The sequence below is a fragment of the Pipistrellus hanaki genome, assembly GCF_964339955.1.
Source record: "Pipistrellus hanaki genome assembly, chromosome: 16".
In the NCBI taxonomy this organism is placed as follows: Eukaryota; Metazoa; Chordata; class Mammalia; order Chiroptera; family Vespertilionidae; genus Pipistrellus; species Pipistrellus hanaki.
Genome location: NC_140518.1, coordinates 6672636 through 6688107, shown reverse-complemented (window position 1 = coordinate 6688107; position 15472 = coordinate 6672636). Strand labels below are relative to the sequence as shown.

The 15472-nt window shown below is 48.1% G+C and overlaps 2 protein-coding genes across 2 annotated transcripts; both read right to left on the bottom strand.

Moving 5' to 3' along the window:
* Positions 1–482: 482 nt before the first annotated feature.
* On the bottom strand, positions 483–11362 carry LOC311611490 (keratin, type I cuticular Ha3-I-like; the record flags this gene model as incomplete). Its single annotated transcript, XM_084863734.1, has 8 exons — positions 483–543; positions 917–1137; positions 1305–1430; positions 1515–1676; positions 2499–2655; positions 3143–3225; positions 3327–3611; positions 11300–11362. The coding sequence occupies 8 exons, from the start codon at positions 11360–11362 to the stop codon at positions 483–485; spliced, it is 1158 nt and encodes a 385-aa protein (XP_084719860.1).
* Positions 8681–11269, bottom strand: LOC311611501 (keratin, type I cuticular Ha1; the record flags this gene model as incomplete). Its single annotated transcript, XM_084863750.1, has 6 exons — positions 8681–8905; positions 9073–9198; positions 9283–9444; positions 10307–10463; positions 10808–10890; positions 11015–11269. Coding segments are annotated over 6 exons (1008 nt in total), but the record flags the coding sequence as incomplete, so codon positions are not given.
* Positions 11363–15472: the final 4110 nt, after the last annotated feature.

Here is a 15472-nt window from a genome sequence, read left to right as displayed (position 1 = left end):
CCTAATGAAGGGGTATTTTTTATGGAGCAGCCATGAGATGTACTTTACAATGCATGAATATGAATGAGAAACACATTTACAATGCCAGAGAAATAAAGTTTATTGGGAAGTAAATGAAGTAGCCTCCTTGCATTCCAGAGAATGCCAAAGAAGCCAGGAAAGCAGGAAATGTAATATGTATGGGAAACGCCCTAAAATAATACCTGGAGCTCAGATTACAGGGAGTTGGACATCCTCAGATACAGAGACTCAACCTTCAATGGAAGGGAGTTTCCCAGACATTGGAACTTGATGATGTGTCCTTGCTTGTTGGATCTGGAAAGCATTTCCATGTCTAGAAATATCACAGTTGGCATGGCAAGGTGTCTAAAGGCACCTGAGCTCTAGCGAAGTAGTACCTAGGAACCTTTTCCAGGTTTGATGTAAATGGCTTCATTGTCATCTTCAAAGAGGATGTCAGTATTTAAGTAAATAGCAACCTTTTAACAGGGTCCACAGGAGTTTCCGCAAGCATTGGTGGTGGCGCACGGGTTGCAGGGGAGGCTGGGAGAAAACAGTTTTAGAATGCATTAGGGAGAGGATAGAGAAAAGACCAACGTAAATGAAACAACCTATGAATTTATAGTGGTGGAGTTAGTTGGAATCAAATGTGATTATTACCAAATCCTTTTCCCTTCCCCAGAATGACATGGGTAGAAGTGGAAACTTGTCCTTTTGAAAATATTACCTGTATTGTTAGCTCTCTGAGGCAGGGGATATATACACTTTACCTTTGACCTTACATATATGTTTAACTGTCACATGGTAGACACTTGATTAATGTTATTGGGTGAGTTGAAAATATGGCCGACATGTGAGTCTACAGTGTCATTAGTCCCACATATACTTCCCCAGAAATATTTTGCCTCATACTCACTTGCAGTCCTCACTCTCCAGAAGGTTCCGGTACGTGTTGATCTCACACTCCAGCCGGGTCTTGACATCCAGCAGCACCTGGTACTCCTGGTTCTGCCGCTCCAGGTCGCATCTGATCTCACCGAGCTGCTCCTCCACGTTGGTGATCATGCACTGCACCTGGGACAGCTGGGAGCTGTAGCGGGCCTCCGTCTCCGTCAGTGTGTTCTCCAGGGAGTCCCTCTGTGCGGGGGAGAGGAAGAATGTCACAGAGCTGCTCCTTTAGCATGTCCCTCCTTAAGGTTCCATAGAAGTCACAAGATTCCAGAGTTAAAGAAACTGTGACCCAAAGGCCTACCAGTGACTCTGCTTTCCCAACTTTCTCACCAGCAGGTCTGAACAATACCCACCAGGTTGTGCTGGGCCTGCAGCTCGATCTCCAGGGCATTGACCGTGCGTCTCAGCTCAATGATCTCCGCCTGGCAGGTCTGCAGCTGCTCTGAGCTGGACACCACCTGCTTGTTCAGCTCCTGGGTCTGAAACAACAAAGATAAGAGACAGGATCAGACCCTGCCTTAAGGGTCCCGAGGTCCTGGGTGGCCATGTGCCAAGATGCCCACCTGGTTGGTGTACCATTCCTCCACGTCCCTGCGGTTGGTCTCCACCAGGGCCTCGTACTGACACCGGGTCTCATTGAGCACGCGGTTGAGGTCCACGGTGGGGGCAGCATCCACCTCCACGTTGAGGCGGTCTCCAATCTGGCAACGCAGGGTGTTGACTTCCTGGTGGAGGAAGGGGAAGGTGTGAACCCACAGAAATAGATCTGCTATCTTCCTGCGATAGCCAAAAAGTTCACTGAAAAGAATATCCTGACTTTTCCAAAGACTGACACAGATATTATATAAAAATAAACCCAAATAAGGATCACATCTATTCCTTTCTGGGAAAACTGAAATAGACCTACATCTCCTATAAGACAAAGTCCCAACTCCTGGCCATGCGCAGATCCTTTGTCATTTCCTGTCACATCCCTTCAGGTACCACATGCCCAGCCATACCCATTCATGGGCCATTCTCAAATATACCTCCCTCTGCCACTTCGTGTCTTTGCTCAGCTCCCTCTCTCAGATTACAACACCCAAGTACTGAAGTTTTCCCACTCTCCATAACATGCCTCTGAGAAGAGTTACTTTCAAGCAGACTGGATTGTTCTCAGGGCTGCTCATACTAGTACATTTCATCTAGCACTTATTTCCCTCTGCTGGGATTATATGATGTTTTTACATTGTTGTCTCCCCAGACTAGAGACAAGACTGTGGAGCCTTTGAAGAGAGGGGCTATGTCTTATGTCTTTTTTTTCTTTTTTCTTTTTTCAATCTCTACCACCAAATTAGGGACCCAACAGTGGCCAACAGAGAACCTGGATTTCCTTCCTCGGCACCTTGTTGTACACTATGGACATAGCATCCTTATTCCCTGAACTGACCCTGAGTTCTTCAGAGAAGGTACCAACCAGGGGTCCTAATGGCAAGTGCCTCCTCATACCTGATGCTGAAGGGTTAACTCTGAAGCCTATTGTTGTTGGTTTTTTTCCCCCCTCTCACCTCCTCATGGTTCTTCTTGAGGCAGAGCAGCTCCTCCTTCAGGGACTCCACCTGGGCCTCCAGGTCGGCCTTGCACAGGGTAAGCTCATCCAGGATCCTGCGCAGGCTGTTTATGTCTGACTCCACCAGCTGCCGGGAGGAGCGCTCCATCTCGTACCTGCACACACAGGTTGGAGTGGGAGGAGGAGCCAGGAAGGAAGCCCATCTCCCTGCCCCATGTCCTGTTGGAATGGCATTGCCTCGCTGTCTTTGAACTGACCCAGTGTTCCATCCCTTCTTTTCCATGTGTCCCTTGAGCTCTGCATGGATAGTCTGAAGGGGACTGGACTCATCCTAACACCCAAAGGTGCCCATGGGGTCTCCTGGAATGGAGTCTCTCACTCTCCTCTCAATGTTGTTGGTTAATATACCACCAAACCAATCCATTCTCCAATAGTTAACTTCAATTTCTGAATTCTGGAGTTTAAGAAGGACCAATAGGGACTGAAGAGCAGATAGCATATGAATCTGGGCTCCAGCCATCAGAGGAGAAATATAAAGGGGGCAATGGCTTCCTCTCCGCCTCCAGGCAACATTAGGCCCACTGGGCCAGGAAGGAGCCCTAGGGACATTGGCGGTTATGTGGCTCAAAAGCTTCAACATACTTGGTTCTGAAGTCATCAGAGGCCAACTTGGCATTGTCGATCTGTATCACCAGCCTGGCGTTCTCAGACTTGGCACACAGAATCTGAAAACAAGGTTCCACTGTGAGGACCACATGAACTTGAGAACTTCTTATTGTTCAAAGACATCCAGCTGTGCTGTGCCCCCACATACCCCACCCCTCACCTTCTGCTGCAGCTCCTCGATGGTCCGGAAGTAGGACTGGTAGCTGGGGCACATCAGGGGCTCCTGCTGCTGGCACCGCTCCTGGATGCGGCACTCCAGCTCCGCGTTCTCCCGCTCCAGCTGCCGCACCTTCTCCAGGTAGCTGGCCAGGCGGTCATTCAGGAACTGCATGGTCTCCTTCTCACTGCCATTGAAGGAGCCCTCACAGAACCAGCCACAGTTGCCCACATTGGCAGGGATGTTGCAGGCCCCAGGTAGAGGGATGTCATGGCAGCTGGGGGCCACACAGGGCCGGGAGGGGCAGCTAGAGCCGCAGCTCAGGTTGGACAGACAACAGTTGTAAGGCATGGTACTGGGAGAGGTGATGGAACAGCAGACGAGCTGATGGAGGTGGATATGGGTGAGGTTTGAGTCTCTCCTTCCTCTATGGGCCTTTTATACCCTTTATTATGGCTGGGGGTTTGGCGTGTTGCATAGTTTTCTTTCCTAATGCTTCAGGTAATTTTTTCTCCAAAATATGCTTGTTAGATGCCTCCACAGAGTCTTCCTTCATCCCATAAAATTATTCCATTCATCTTGTGTCACACGGGCTTCTCCTGGGTACTGATGGTTGGTAAAAACAGAGTTTCATCAGGTGGCTTCAAAGGAGACAGAATCATTACAACTCCAAATGGTCCTCCCCATTACTCAGAGGGGAGGATAGCCAGGGACATGGGGTGGAGTTGTTTGGGACTCCTCACCCATGAGGACCTGCCACTGGAATTCCTTGAGAGAGAGTTTGGAGTAAACAGTCTACTGGTGGCCATCTTCTCCCAAGTGTACTCACATTTCAGTGTTCAGTACAACTTGTCTTTCAGCAAAAATTCATCCTGTATCAGCTGCAAGGATCCTGAGCCTTACTCTATGAGAATATTAGTTGGGGGCTTAGAGAATTTGTCAGTAATGAAGAGACTGAAAATAATTGAGTATTTATGGTTGGGCAACGAAACCAGTGGAATGGGCAGGCATAGTCCTAAAGCAGAGTTTAGCCTCTTGCCCTTTTTTGTAAATAAAGTTTTATCCGCACATAGTCATGTTCACTCATTTCGACATTATCTGTGGTGCTTTCATTCTACAGTGGCAGAGTTGAGTAGTTGCAACAGAGACCATATGGCCTGAAAAGCCTAAAATATTTACTATCAGTCCTTTTCAGAAAAAATCTACCAATCTTCATTTCAGCAGTGAGTTTCATGGCCTAGAATCAAAGAATTTTATAGCTAAAAGGATTTGAATTCATGGAAGAGAAAACGGAGGCACAGTGAGGAAGGAAGAAAATGAATCCCAATAGATCACTTTCTAGTCAGGTAGCCTATCGGACCCTTCACACACAGTGTTCCTGTCTCACTCAAAGAGTTTGGATTCTATTGCTGTCATCAATGTCAGAGGTGAAGAATCTGAGACACTGGGAAGAAATTTAACTTGTCCAATGACACATATAGGTAGGTTCAAGTCTGCCTGGGCCATCCTACCTCATTGTGAATTAGAAGAGCAGTTGCCAACCTTTCAGACCTCAAGGACCACCAGTGATCCGTGGACCATCAGTTGCCAACCACTGAACTGGAGATATGAGACAAGGACAAGGTCATGGAGTGTCCAAGCACAAGAACTGGAAGAAGACACAGAAATGAGATCACGAATTTTGATACCAGCTCCAAAGACAGACATATTGCTTTGCTCCTCAGTAGAATGGGGGTTAAAAAGTGACAAATAACCATAAGCTTGTGATGAGGCGTGACTCCTGGAAGTAATGAAATAGGCTTTTATAGAGGAAAATGCTGAGACTCCTGGGCAGTGCTCTCCCACCTGTAGATGCTGACAGCAGTCTCAGGCCTCAAAGGGCTCCAACAATGACTTTGGTCCCAGGTACGAGGATGAAAAAGGTGCTTTATCTCTATTCCATAATAACTATAAAATTTTCAGGGAAACAGAAAGGAAAAGAATCAGCAAAAATATTTAGCTTGTAAGCCTGGGGAAAAGTTAAACATCGGAGAGTGATATGGAGAGTGATATGCCCAGTGGGCTTAGAGTTCAGACCAAGAAAGCTCAGGAGCCAATAAACCAGATCACCAAAGAGCACTCACTGGACATTCCAACTGAGAGGGGACCTGGGGCCCTCATCAGAAGATGGTCCTGGGGCCATAGAGTATCAAATAGAGCTGAGTAGAAGATACACTCCTGGCTCTCGGAGTTGAGTGGGGATTTAGAAAAGAGAGTATTTGGAATAGTCCAACTCGGACAGACAGGAAGTTGAATCAAGGTTGTTCCAGGGGCTCAGGGCAGGTGGGATTGGGAGGTTTAATGAGTAGAGTTTCAGTTTGGGATGATGAAGTTCTGGAAATGGATAGTGGTGATGGCTGCACACAACAGTGTGAATGCATGTAATGGCCCTGAAACATACACTAAAAATGGTTAAAGTGGTACATTCTCTGTTATATATATTTTGTCATAATTTAAAAAACGTAATGAAGATGTGGGTGGGCCTGTGCTCCTTTCTGCAGGCTCCAGGGAAGAATCCATTTCCCTGCCTTTTTCAATACCTGGAGGCTACCTGCATTCCTTGGATTGGAGGCCCCTCTTCAAATCCTGCAGTGATGGGTCAAGTGCTTCTCCTGTCACATTGCTCTGACCTGTGTCCACAGTCACATCTCCCTCTGTCTCTCTTGTCCCTCCCTCTTCCACTTTTAAGAACCATTATGATTACATTGGGCCCACCAGCTAATCCAAAATAATCCCCCACTGTAAAGGCAGCTGGTTTGCAATTTTAATTCCATCTGAGACCTTAATTTTCCTCTGTGTGTAAATTAATATATTCCACGTTCCTAGAATTGGGACATGGACACCTTTGCAGGGGAAGAGAGCAGGTATTCTGCCTACCACATGAGCTTTTAGAATTACTTCAGCATTATTGTAAAATACTAATATATGTAAGCAGGATATGTAATCAATGAACAAGCAAAATTAGGCAGGACCTCTGAACCGAACTTGACCTTGGATTTGGAGGAAATCACAGACTTGGTGGTGAACCACATGAGAGAAGGAAGTTCAGGTCAGAGGCTTCTCACAAACCAAGTAGCCAAACATGCAAATCTGAATCCATCCCGAAATTCAAGCTTTGAAAATAAGGATTAAAAAAAAAGAAATGAAGGGGAAAGTTATAGTAGAAAGAATAAATAGTTGCTTTATTTAAAAATATTTTTTAATCCATTTTATTATTTTAGTACACAGACTGTGTTTCACTAATGTGGGGTCTGATACCAGCCTCAGGAAGCCTGGTGTGATGGGCAAATTAATGGGGAAAATTAGACCCTCTGTGGTCTCTGATCCCTTCCTCTGAGAAATGATGTGGAAAGGTGAATTGAGGGATCAATTCAATTCAATTCAATTCAATTTCATCTATTTTAGCAAATAGATGCTTATCACTTTCGTGGCTCTTCATTAGAATTAAAGAAAGATCCCCATTCTCGATGAATGCTACTATCCCCTTCAGTATCCCATGATCTGCTTGCCTCTCCAGCCTTTGGTCACAAGGCCAGGGACCATGGCTTATAACAGCACTCCCTGGGGATGAGTTTTAAGCCTTTTAACAAATTGTAAATAACTTGCAGCCTGGACTGTTTTTATGTGTCTCCCCTCCCTGCAGCCTAGGGTCTGCATGGGGCAGGTATTCATCAGGTACTGGTTGGACCACATTGAGAAAGGCAGGGATATCAAGTGAGGAGTTGAGGAGTCTAAGCCTCAGAGCCCAGAGGGGAAACAAGCAGCCGAAGCCCAGGCTGGTAATGACCCACCTACACTACACAGGGCATACACATCAGAGGGTCCCTTCACTAGGTGTTCCTGAGGCTGTGGGACCCCCCGTCACCCAGGTGATACAGTGCCGGGCCCTATAACTTCCTGCCTAGAGAAGATGAGCTTTCCAGAGCCTCTCTCTCTCTCTGGCCTCCAGCTCATGCCTTTGAGTACAGTCAGCTTTAGGAGATGTCCAGGTCAAGAGAAGAGGGTGGGGAGAATCTAGGAATGGTCAGGGAGAGAGAGGAGCCATAGCTCAGCAGCTGCCCTGCCCTCCCTCCTGCCACCCAGCCTCACCCATGGGTGCCAGGCCAGCCCTCTGCCCGCTGGGCATAAAACGGCTCTGTATGCAAGAGTCAGTCATTATATGGCCTGACTTTCAAGTGGCTTTTTATAGAGTTCTCCAGGGGTGGGTGTGGCGAAACGAATGAATACCAATGAGAAAGGCATCTGCTTTGCCAGGGAAGTCAAGTTTATTAGGAGGTTCCAAGGAAGGCTGCTGGTGCTTGGGAGGGTTCTCTGGACAAGCAACAAAGGAACAGATCCTGGTGAAGGCAAGGCTGGGCAGGGAATGAATTATCTAGAGTAGGTTGGGTGAGTCTCCAGCCACGCAAATTGTGTCTTCAGCCCATGTGTTGAATGAACCAGGGCCAGGCCAGGTCAAAGCTCCGGAGCCCTGGGCCTGCCTCCTGGCTGCTCTGGCAGCCCTTAGTGCACAAAGGGGCTGCAGGGTCCACAGCGGGGGCGGGGGATGCATGGCGTGCAGGGGGCAGGGGGAGCGCAGGGGGTGCAGGGATTGGAGACACAGGGCCCAATGGGCTTGCTGCAGGCGTTGGTTGTGGCGCAGGGGTTGCAGGGCAGCCTGGCGAAAAGAATGATGTGGAAAGGTGAATTGAGGGAGGCTTATAATATGTACCAGAGAGACCCCAAGAATGGAATGCCCATCTAGACTTGGCCTGACCAATAACAGAAAGGCTAGAGGCTCGGTGGCTACAAAGCTCAGGGTCAAATTTCACATGGTCTCCCTACCATATAACACCAAAATTCTAGACAGAAACTCTGCAACTCTGGCTTTGACTCCCAACACTATCTATTCCCAGTGGGTGACCTTGAGAAAGTCCCTGAACTTTCTCAGCCCAGTTTCTTCCCCTATAGACTGGGGTAAACACTGATCCAGCCTGCCAGCTCTTAACTGTATGTAAGGCCAGATGAGGTAGTGAGTGGAAATGTACCGTCTACAAAACACAGTATTATAAGACGTATGAAATATCATCAATATTATCACATTAGAATACAAAGACTTGGCTGTACAATTTCAGTTTGTACATTAAACAATTCTTTCCATTTTATGTTTTCAATGATGACCATATTGTGTTTTCTGAGTTCTGCTTCAGCCTGTCTGGTGTGAAGTCATAATTCCCTTTCCAAGGCATGCAATTTTTCCCTGGAATCCATGTGTGTGTGTGTGTGTGTGTGTGTGTGTGTGTGTGTGTGTGTGTTCGTTCATCAAACCCCCAGCCAGGTACTCACTTGCAATCCTCACTCTCCAGCAGGCCCTGGTACGTGTTGATCTCACACTCCAGCCGGGCCTTGACGTCCAGCAGCACCTGGTACTCCTGGTTCTGTCGCTCCAGGTCACCCCTGATCTCAGCCAGCTGAGACTCCACGTTGGTGATCATGCACTGTACCTGGGACAGCTGGGAGCTGTAGCGGGCCTCTGTCTCCGTCAGCGCGTTCTCCAGTGAGTCCCTCTGTGCGGGGGAGAGGAAGAATGTCACAGAGCTGCTCCTTTAGCATGTCCCTCCGTAGGGTTCCATGCACGTCATAAGCTTCCAGAGTTAAAGAGACTGTGACCAAAAGATCTACCAGTGACTCTGATTTCCCTACTTTCTCACCAGCAGGTCTGAACAGTACCCACCAGGTTGTGCTGGGCCTGCAGCTCGATCTCCAGGGCATTGACCGTGCGTCTCAGCTCAATGATCTCCGCCTGGCAGGTCTGCAGCTGCTCCGAGCTGGACACCACCTGCTTGTTCAGCTCCTGGGTCTGAAACAACAAAGGTAAGAGACAGGATCAGACCCTGCCTTAAGGGTCCCGAGGTCCTGGGTGGCCATGTGCCTAGATGCCCACCTGGTTGGTGTACCATTCCTCCACGTCCCTGCGGTTGGTCTCTACCATGGCCTCATACTGACACCGGGTCTCATTGAGCACGCGGTTGAGGTCCACGGTGGGGGCAGCATCCACCTCCACGTTGAGGCGGTCTCCAATCTGGCAACGCAGGGTGTTGACTTCCTGTGGATTCAGAAAAAGCAAGAGTGACTATCCTCAATGAAGAATAGACTCAAAGGAATGGCATTGTTTGTTGAAGCCTGTTAGTCTATTTCCTCAGGAAAGAAACAGTGGAGCACTCTATGATGGTTCAAGGCAAAGTGATCTGTGCTCTATATGGCCCAGCTCTCTCCTCACCATGACTGTGCCATCCCACCAGGATTGAAAGTACAAAATATGACCATAGGTGTGGACACATGGAGCAGACTGACACTTCTCAGAGGGGAGAGGAGTGGAGGGACTGGAAGAGATTAGCCACATAACATATATATATGTATGCATAGAACCATGGACACAGACAACATTGTGGAAAAGGTCAGGGGGGTCGTGCAGTTGGGTGTAGGGGAGCAAAGGGGGAGGAAATAGGGGACATCTATAATAGTGTCAACAATTTTTTAAAAAAATACATATTTTCAAGGTCCTGCTTGGATGCCACTGAAGGTCCACTTTCCCAGTTTGCATCAAATAATTCTTGCTATCAAGTAAGAGAATAATTTAATCCCAGGAGAAAGAAAAAGGAGCCCCAGATTATTCTCCACCAAGCCTTTGAAAGAGTAGGCTCTTTTGGCTCTTTGTGGTGAGAAATGACTTCGCATAGCATGAATACAACAATAGACCCTGGAACATCCCTGCCAACGTGGGCATTCTACGACACGGTAACCAATCACAAGCTGGTGGAAAGAGACAACTTTCTGGGACCATGTATAGGTTCCATCTCTTCATTTTTCCTGTCATTATGAAGTGTGGGTGTTTTAAAAGGAAATCACTAAAGCCACGTCAGCAAGAGACTAAATCAAGTTTTTTCATTTCTCATTTCTGGCCTCACCTCTTCATGGTTCCTCTTGAGGCAGAGCAGCTCCTCCTTCAGGGACTCCACCTGGGCCTCCAGGTCGGCCTTGCACAGGGTCAGCTCGTCCAGGATCCTGCGCAGCCCATTCATGTCCGACTCCACCAGCTGACGCAGGCCCAGCTCTGTCTCATACCTGCACAAGGATAAGATCAGAACAGTAAATGGCAGACCTCCAAGACTCCCAGGGATGATCTTTGATAACTCCATTCCTCTTGTCTTTCCACTTTCTGCAATGAGTGAAACCAGGAGATAGAGGGTTCTGGAGGCTTTCAAGACCCAATATGGATCCAAAAAGCAATAGACTGATTTGAGCCCTCATCTCTTTTGGTGATTACTTTGCCGTGCTCCCCTCAATCCCCGCAGAATCCTTTGTGACCAATGGATCAAACCGTTGTTCAACAAAGCTCAGGGAGTCCCTTTTCTTTTGGAGATTAAACAAAAGAAGTGAGACCCAGTGCACACTCTGAAAGAACTCACTTGGTCCTGAAGTCGTCTGCGGCCAGCTTGGCGTTGTCAATCTGCACCACCAGCCGGGCGTTCTCAGACTTGGTGCACAGGATCTGGAGAATGAGAGGGCGCTTAGTGAGAATGAGAGGGCGCTTAGTGAGGAGAAGCTAGAGTCAAGATGACTCAGAAGCAAGAACCACACTTCTCTACCACAGATTGAAAACCAAGGCCCCTCACCTTCTGCTGGAATTCCTCAATGGTCCGGAAGTAGGACTGGTAGCTGGGGCACATCAGGGGCTCCTGCTGCTGGCACCGCTCCTGGATGCGGCACTCCAGCTCCGCGTTCTCCCGCTCCAGCTGCCGCACCTTCTCCAGGTAGCTGGCCAGGCGGTCATTCAGGAACTGCATGGTCTCCTTCTCGCTGCCATTGAAGGAGCCCTCGCAGAACCAGCCGCAGTTGCCCACATTGGCAGGGATGTTCCAGGCCCCAGGCAGGGGGGTGCTGTGGCAGCTGGGGGCCACACAGGGCCTGGAGGAGCAGCTGGAGCGGCAGCTCAGGTTGGGCAGGTAGCAGGTGTAAGGCATGGTGCTGGGAGGGAGCAAGTCACCCAGCTGAAAACAGAGTCCCAGCTCCCCAAGGAGCTTGTAGGACTTCTTCTTCTAGGACCATTTATACCCTCTCTACAGAGGGTGTGGACATCTTCACCACATTTCAAATGCCCTTCCCTTCAGTCTGTTATTTGTCTTCCTCATAAGAGTCTCTTGTCCCATAAAATTCTTGTCTCATAAAATTCTTTACTTGAACTTCTTGCTAAGTCAGGACTTCTTCTTCTAGGACTATTTATGCCCTCTCTACAGAGGGTGTGGATATCTTGACCACTTTTCAAATGCCCTTCCCTTCAGTCTGTTATTTGTCTTCCTCATAAGAGTCTCTTGTCCCATAAAATTCTTTACTTGAGCTTCTTGCTAAGTCAGGACTCCTCTCAGTACACCCATGAAATCAGACTTTTGTGGTAGACCTTCAAAGAGGCCACACAGTCTAGCCCAAGTAACTGCCCTTGTTAATTGGGAGTTGGTCTATCCAGTGTCATTTCTTTTGTGTCATGTGATCCTGTAAACCCATAATCAGTCCCACCTCATAGCCCACCTGGCATCTGTAGGGAGGGACTGGGATTGAGTCAATGAAGAAATTGTATGAAGTGGCAGCAATGGGCACCCTTTCCATCTACTTTAAGAGTCGACTCCTTCAGCGCTGTAGAACCCCAAGCCTTGGAAACCAGGAGGTGGATAGGAATGGCTGAGAAGGTGGGCGGGTGTTTGTGTAATACCTCTTGTATATCCCTTAAAGGGATGGTAGAGAGATTTCAAAGGTAAAGGCTTTGATAATTAGTTGGGGATCAGGGGGGTTTCTGGAGGAAGAGATCATTTCAAAAAAGAGTTGAAAAAATTCAAGCTGAGAGATCCATACAAATGCATTTCAATTACCTGGGAGAAGTATCTGGAGACAGGTAAGAAAGGAACAAGAAGGTGACGGTGGACTTTTCCACAGGCGTTCATAGCATTGGGACAGAGTAAGCGGGTAGCTGGAAAAGTCTAGAGACAGCCTGGGGGGTGGCTTCCACAAGCATGAAAACCTTTGAGGCTGATCCTAAAGCATCATGTGGGTTGATTTCACATGCCATCAGGTTCCCATTTTGGCTTTAAGATAAAAAAATCATTCCAAAGTTTCCAGTGAAACTCCCTAACGTTTTGCCCAGTTTGCTAAGTGAAACTGATACGCCAGGGAGATGTACCGATTCTGTCCTGGGCTTCCCATCCTCAGCCTTTCTCGATTACACGTAACCTGGTTTAAGAACCAAAAGTTAAAAGGTACCAGGAACGGCTCTGTGGTCATGTCACTGAATCCAAGGACCTGTTCACAGGGAGAAAAAATGCTGAGATGCCGCATAAGCAGGGGAGGGGAGGTAGCAAAGCAAGCCTGGAGGACTTGGGGTTGATCTGAGGGATGAAGAAAGGCACCAGCAGGTCTGAAGGCAGGCATCAGGAGGTCTGAGGAAGAGGTGGCCAAAGTTCGGAGTATATATATCAGTTGCATAATTATAGGCATCACCGGGTACCCCTTGCATCTTGGGTAGTAGCACCCCAACCTCCACTGTGGCTTTGGCTGCCAGCCAGAGTGGCAGCTTTATTGACAACTTATTGGAGTCCTCCTCCCCATCAAGCTTTCATGCAGTATTCTTACGGCTGTCTGCTTGAATCTCAGATAAAAGGTCCTCCATCTACCTTCTCTAAGGTCATTATCGCCACTTCCTATAATGCCATTAAGATGCCCCACTGCACTACAAAGAAGCCCCAGGCTTCTAATAAAATCAAATTTTCTTTGTTTTCCTCAAAGGCAATTAAAGGAGAAGAAATAGATGGGTGCTGGGGCAAGCATCACCGAGACTCTCCAGAGCAAAGGCACAAGGTTGGGCCGTAGGAAGCTCCTGTCTCACTTCATCTGGGCTCGGGACAAATGGAAAGGCCTGTGAATCAGCCTCGTGAGCATTTGCTTGCAGAGAACAGCACGGAGCCTCCTGCTTCCCAACTTGTCAGCGTGCAAGGAGCTGTTTCCTCCATCCCGCCTTCCTCGCCACCCAGGGCGGGTTCCCCTGAGCACAGACTCAATGCCAGCAGCATCCTTCAAGCTCTTTGGCCTGACCTACTGACTGGCCAGTGTAGCGTTGAGGAGGCCTTAGTCAAAGGAGAATGTGCAGGTTGTAAATATGAAAAGATTGGAGGATTGGATTGACAAGTAATGGCACCGAGTTTGTGCACAACGCCGAGGCCAGAGAAATGGAGAGAGATGGAACAGGGAGAGGTGTGTTTAATGAGAGATGTAAGAACACGAAGAAGAGAGAAGGAAGAGACCTTGAAGGAATCCCCAGAATCACGTGGGGCCACGCATATCAGACAGAGATACCCCGTCCCTGAGAAGTAACCAAGGCAACCTGCATCGGTGGATGGAAGAGTGGCCCACCTGCTGAGTGTCCTGCGAGATGTAAGTGGCTATGACTCAGGAAAGATCTATAGACACGAGACCACAGCTTCTGAGGCCTCTGAAAGAAGCGGCAGTCTTCTAAGGCGTCCAGACCAGAGAATCACCTCCTTGATCCACACCGAGATGTGTCTGTGGCTGAGAAGGACACCATTGTCTGCATGCAGGCAGCACTAGTCAAAAGGGGGACAAAGCTACTATTCCTGAATGAGTAAGGAGTGTGCAGAGGAGCAAGGAGCAGTGGGAGTCAGACCTGCATGGGCTCCAGTTCACAGCTAATCAACAGCCACATAGAAGATGCGGGAAGGAACAGGTTACCCGTGTGACGTGGAGATTCCTTTTTCCCTGCAGAAGGGGAAATGGCACAAGAATTCTGGATGGAGCAACAGATGGGCTGGCTGGTGAGTAAACATAATGCTGCCATCCGTTGGAAATCTAGCCTCTTTCTTGCAGTATTTCCAAAATATCGATAGGCTTGGGGGAATGTGTTGCTCGGATTCATAGGGGAAGTGGGACTCCGGTGCTGGTGAGGCTCAGACTTCACGTGCTCTCTCATTTCCTAATTAAAATAGTGGCAGATTTTATTCATTCAGAGAGAAATTGAGCAGTCAATGGACTATCAGACCCACTTTCTTCATTTAGTTCAATTTTATTCCAAGTGCATTTATTGAGCAGCTCTGCAGTGCTGGGCGTGGGACCACAATGAGACAGAAGGCTCATAGTTCTGGTAGAGGTTTATCATTACATGAGCAATTCAGGCTACTATGGGCCCCAAAATATTTGAGAAATAACAAAACTGTAAGGAGGTGAGAAATTTTAAAGGTGTGAGATGGACATTTGGAGATAGGTCTGTGTTTATGTAATTCGAAGGTTGTATGTGCGACATTAAGGAAAGCAGGCATTTGTTGAATGTCTACATAGCACGCGGCTTAGTCCCTGGGCTGGGGATGGGAGGACAGGGAGACGGGAGGGAGGTGGCATGCCTCTGCCTTCCGAGAGCTCTCAGTCCTGTTGAGCAGACAGACAGGTTCACAACTAACTCTAATGTGAGGTAATATAATTGGGCCTTTCACCCCAACCCCCTCAAAAAATAGTTTCTTCCTTCCCATTTCTTCCCACACCTATTCCTGCCCCAAACCCTAGTCAGAGCTTTTCAACCCAGTTCATGGTTCTCAGCTCGGGGCTGAGGGCTGAGGGATGAGGACTGAGGCCATTTCAGATGATGCACCTGTATTCCGAAGGTGTATTGGTGACCCGCTATCTAGGTGGCGGCAGGTCGAATTCAAACAACTGATCTTGTTAGAATCCATATCTTTTTAAGAATCTTTGCTTCAACCAGACCTGGTAATTTGTGTTTGTTTTTTTAAGTATATTTTTATTGATTTCATAGAGGAAGGATGAAGGAGAGAGAGAGAAACATCATTGATGAGTGAGAATCATTGATTGGTGCCTCATGCATGCCCTACCCTGGGGATCGAGCCCACAACTTGGGCATGTACCCTGACCAGGAATGGAACCGTGACCTCCTGGTACATAGGTCGCTGCTCAACCACTGAAAAAATAATACATTATTTTGATATTTGGTTCTTGTTGTCTTTGATACCACAAATGGTTCAGCCCTGCAGCATCCCCCTAGGCACTGAGTTTCAAAGCAGGTG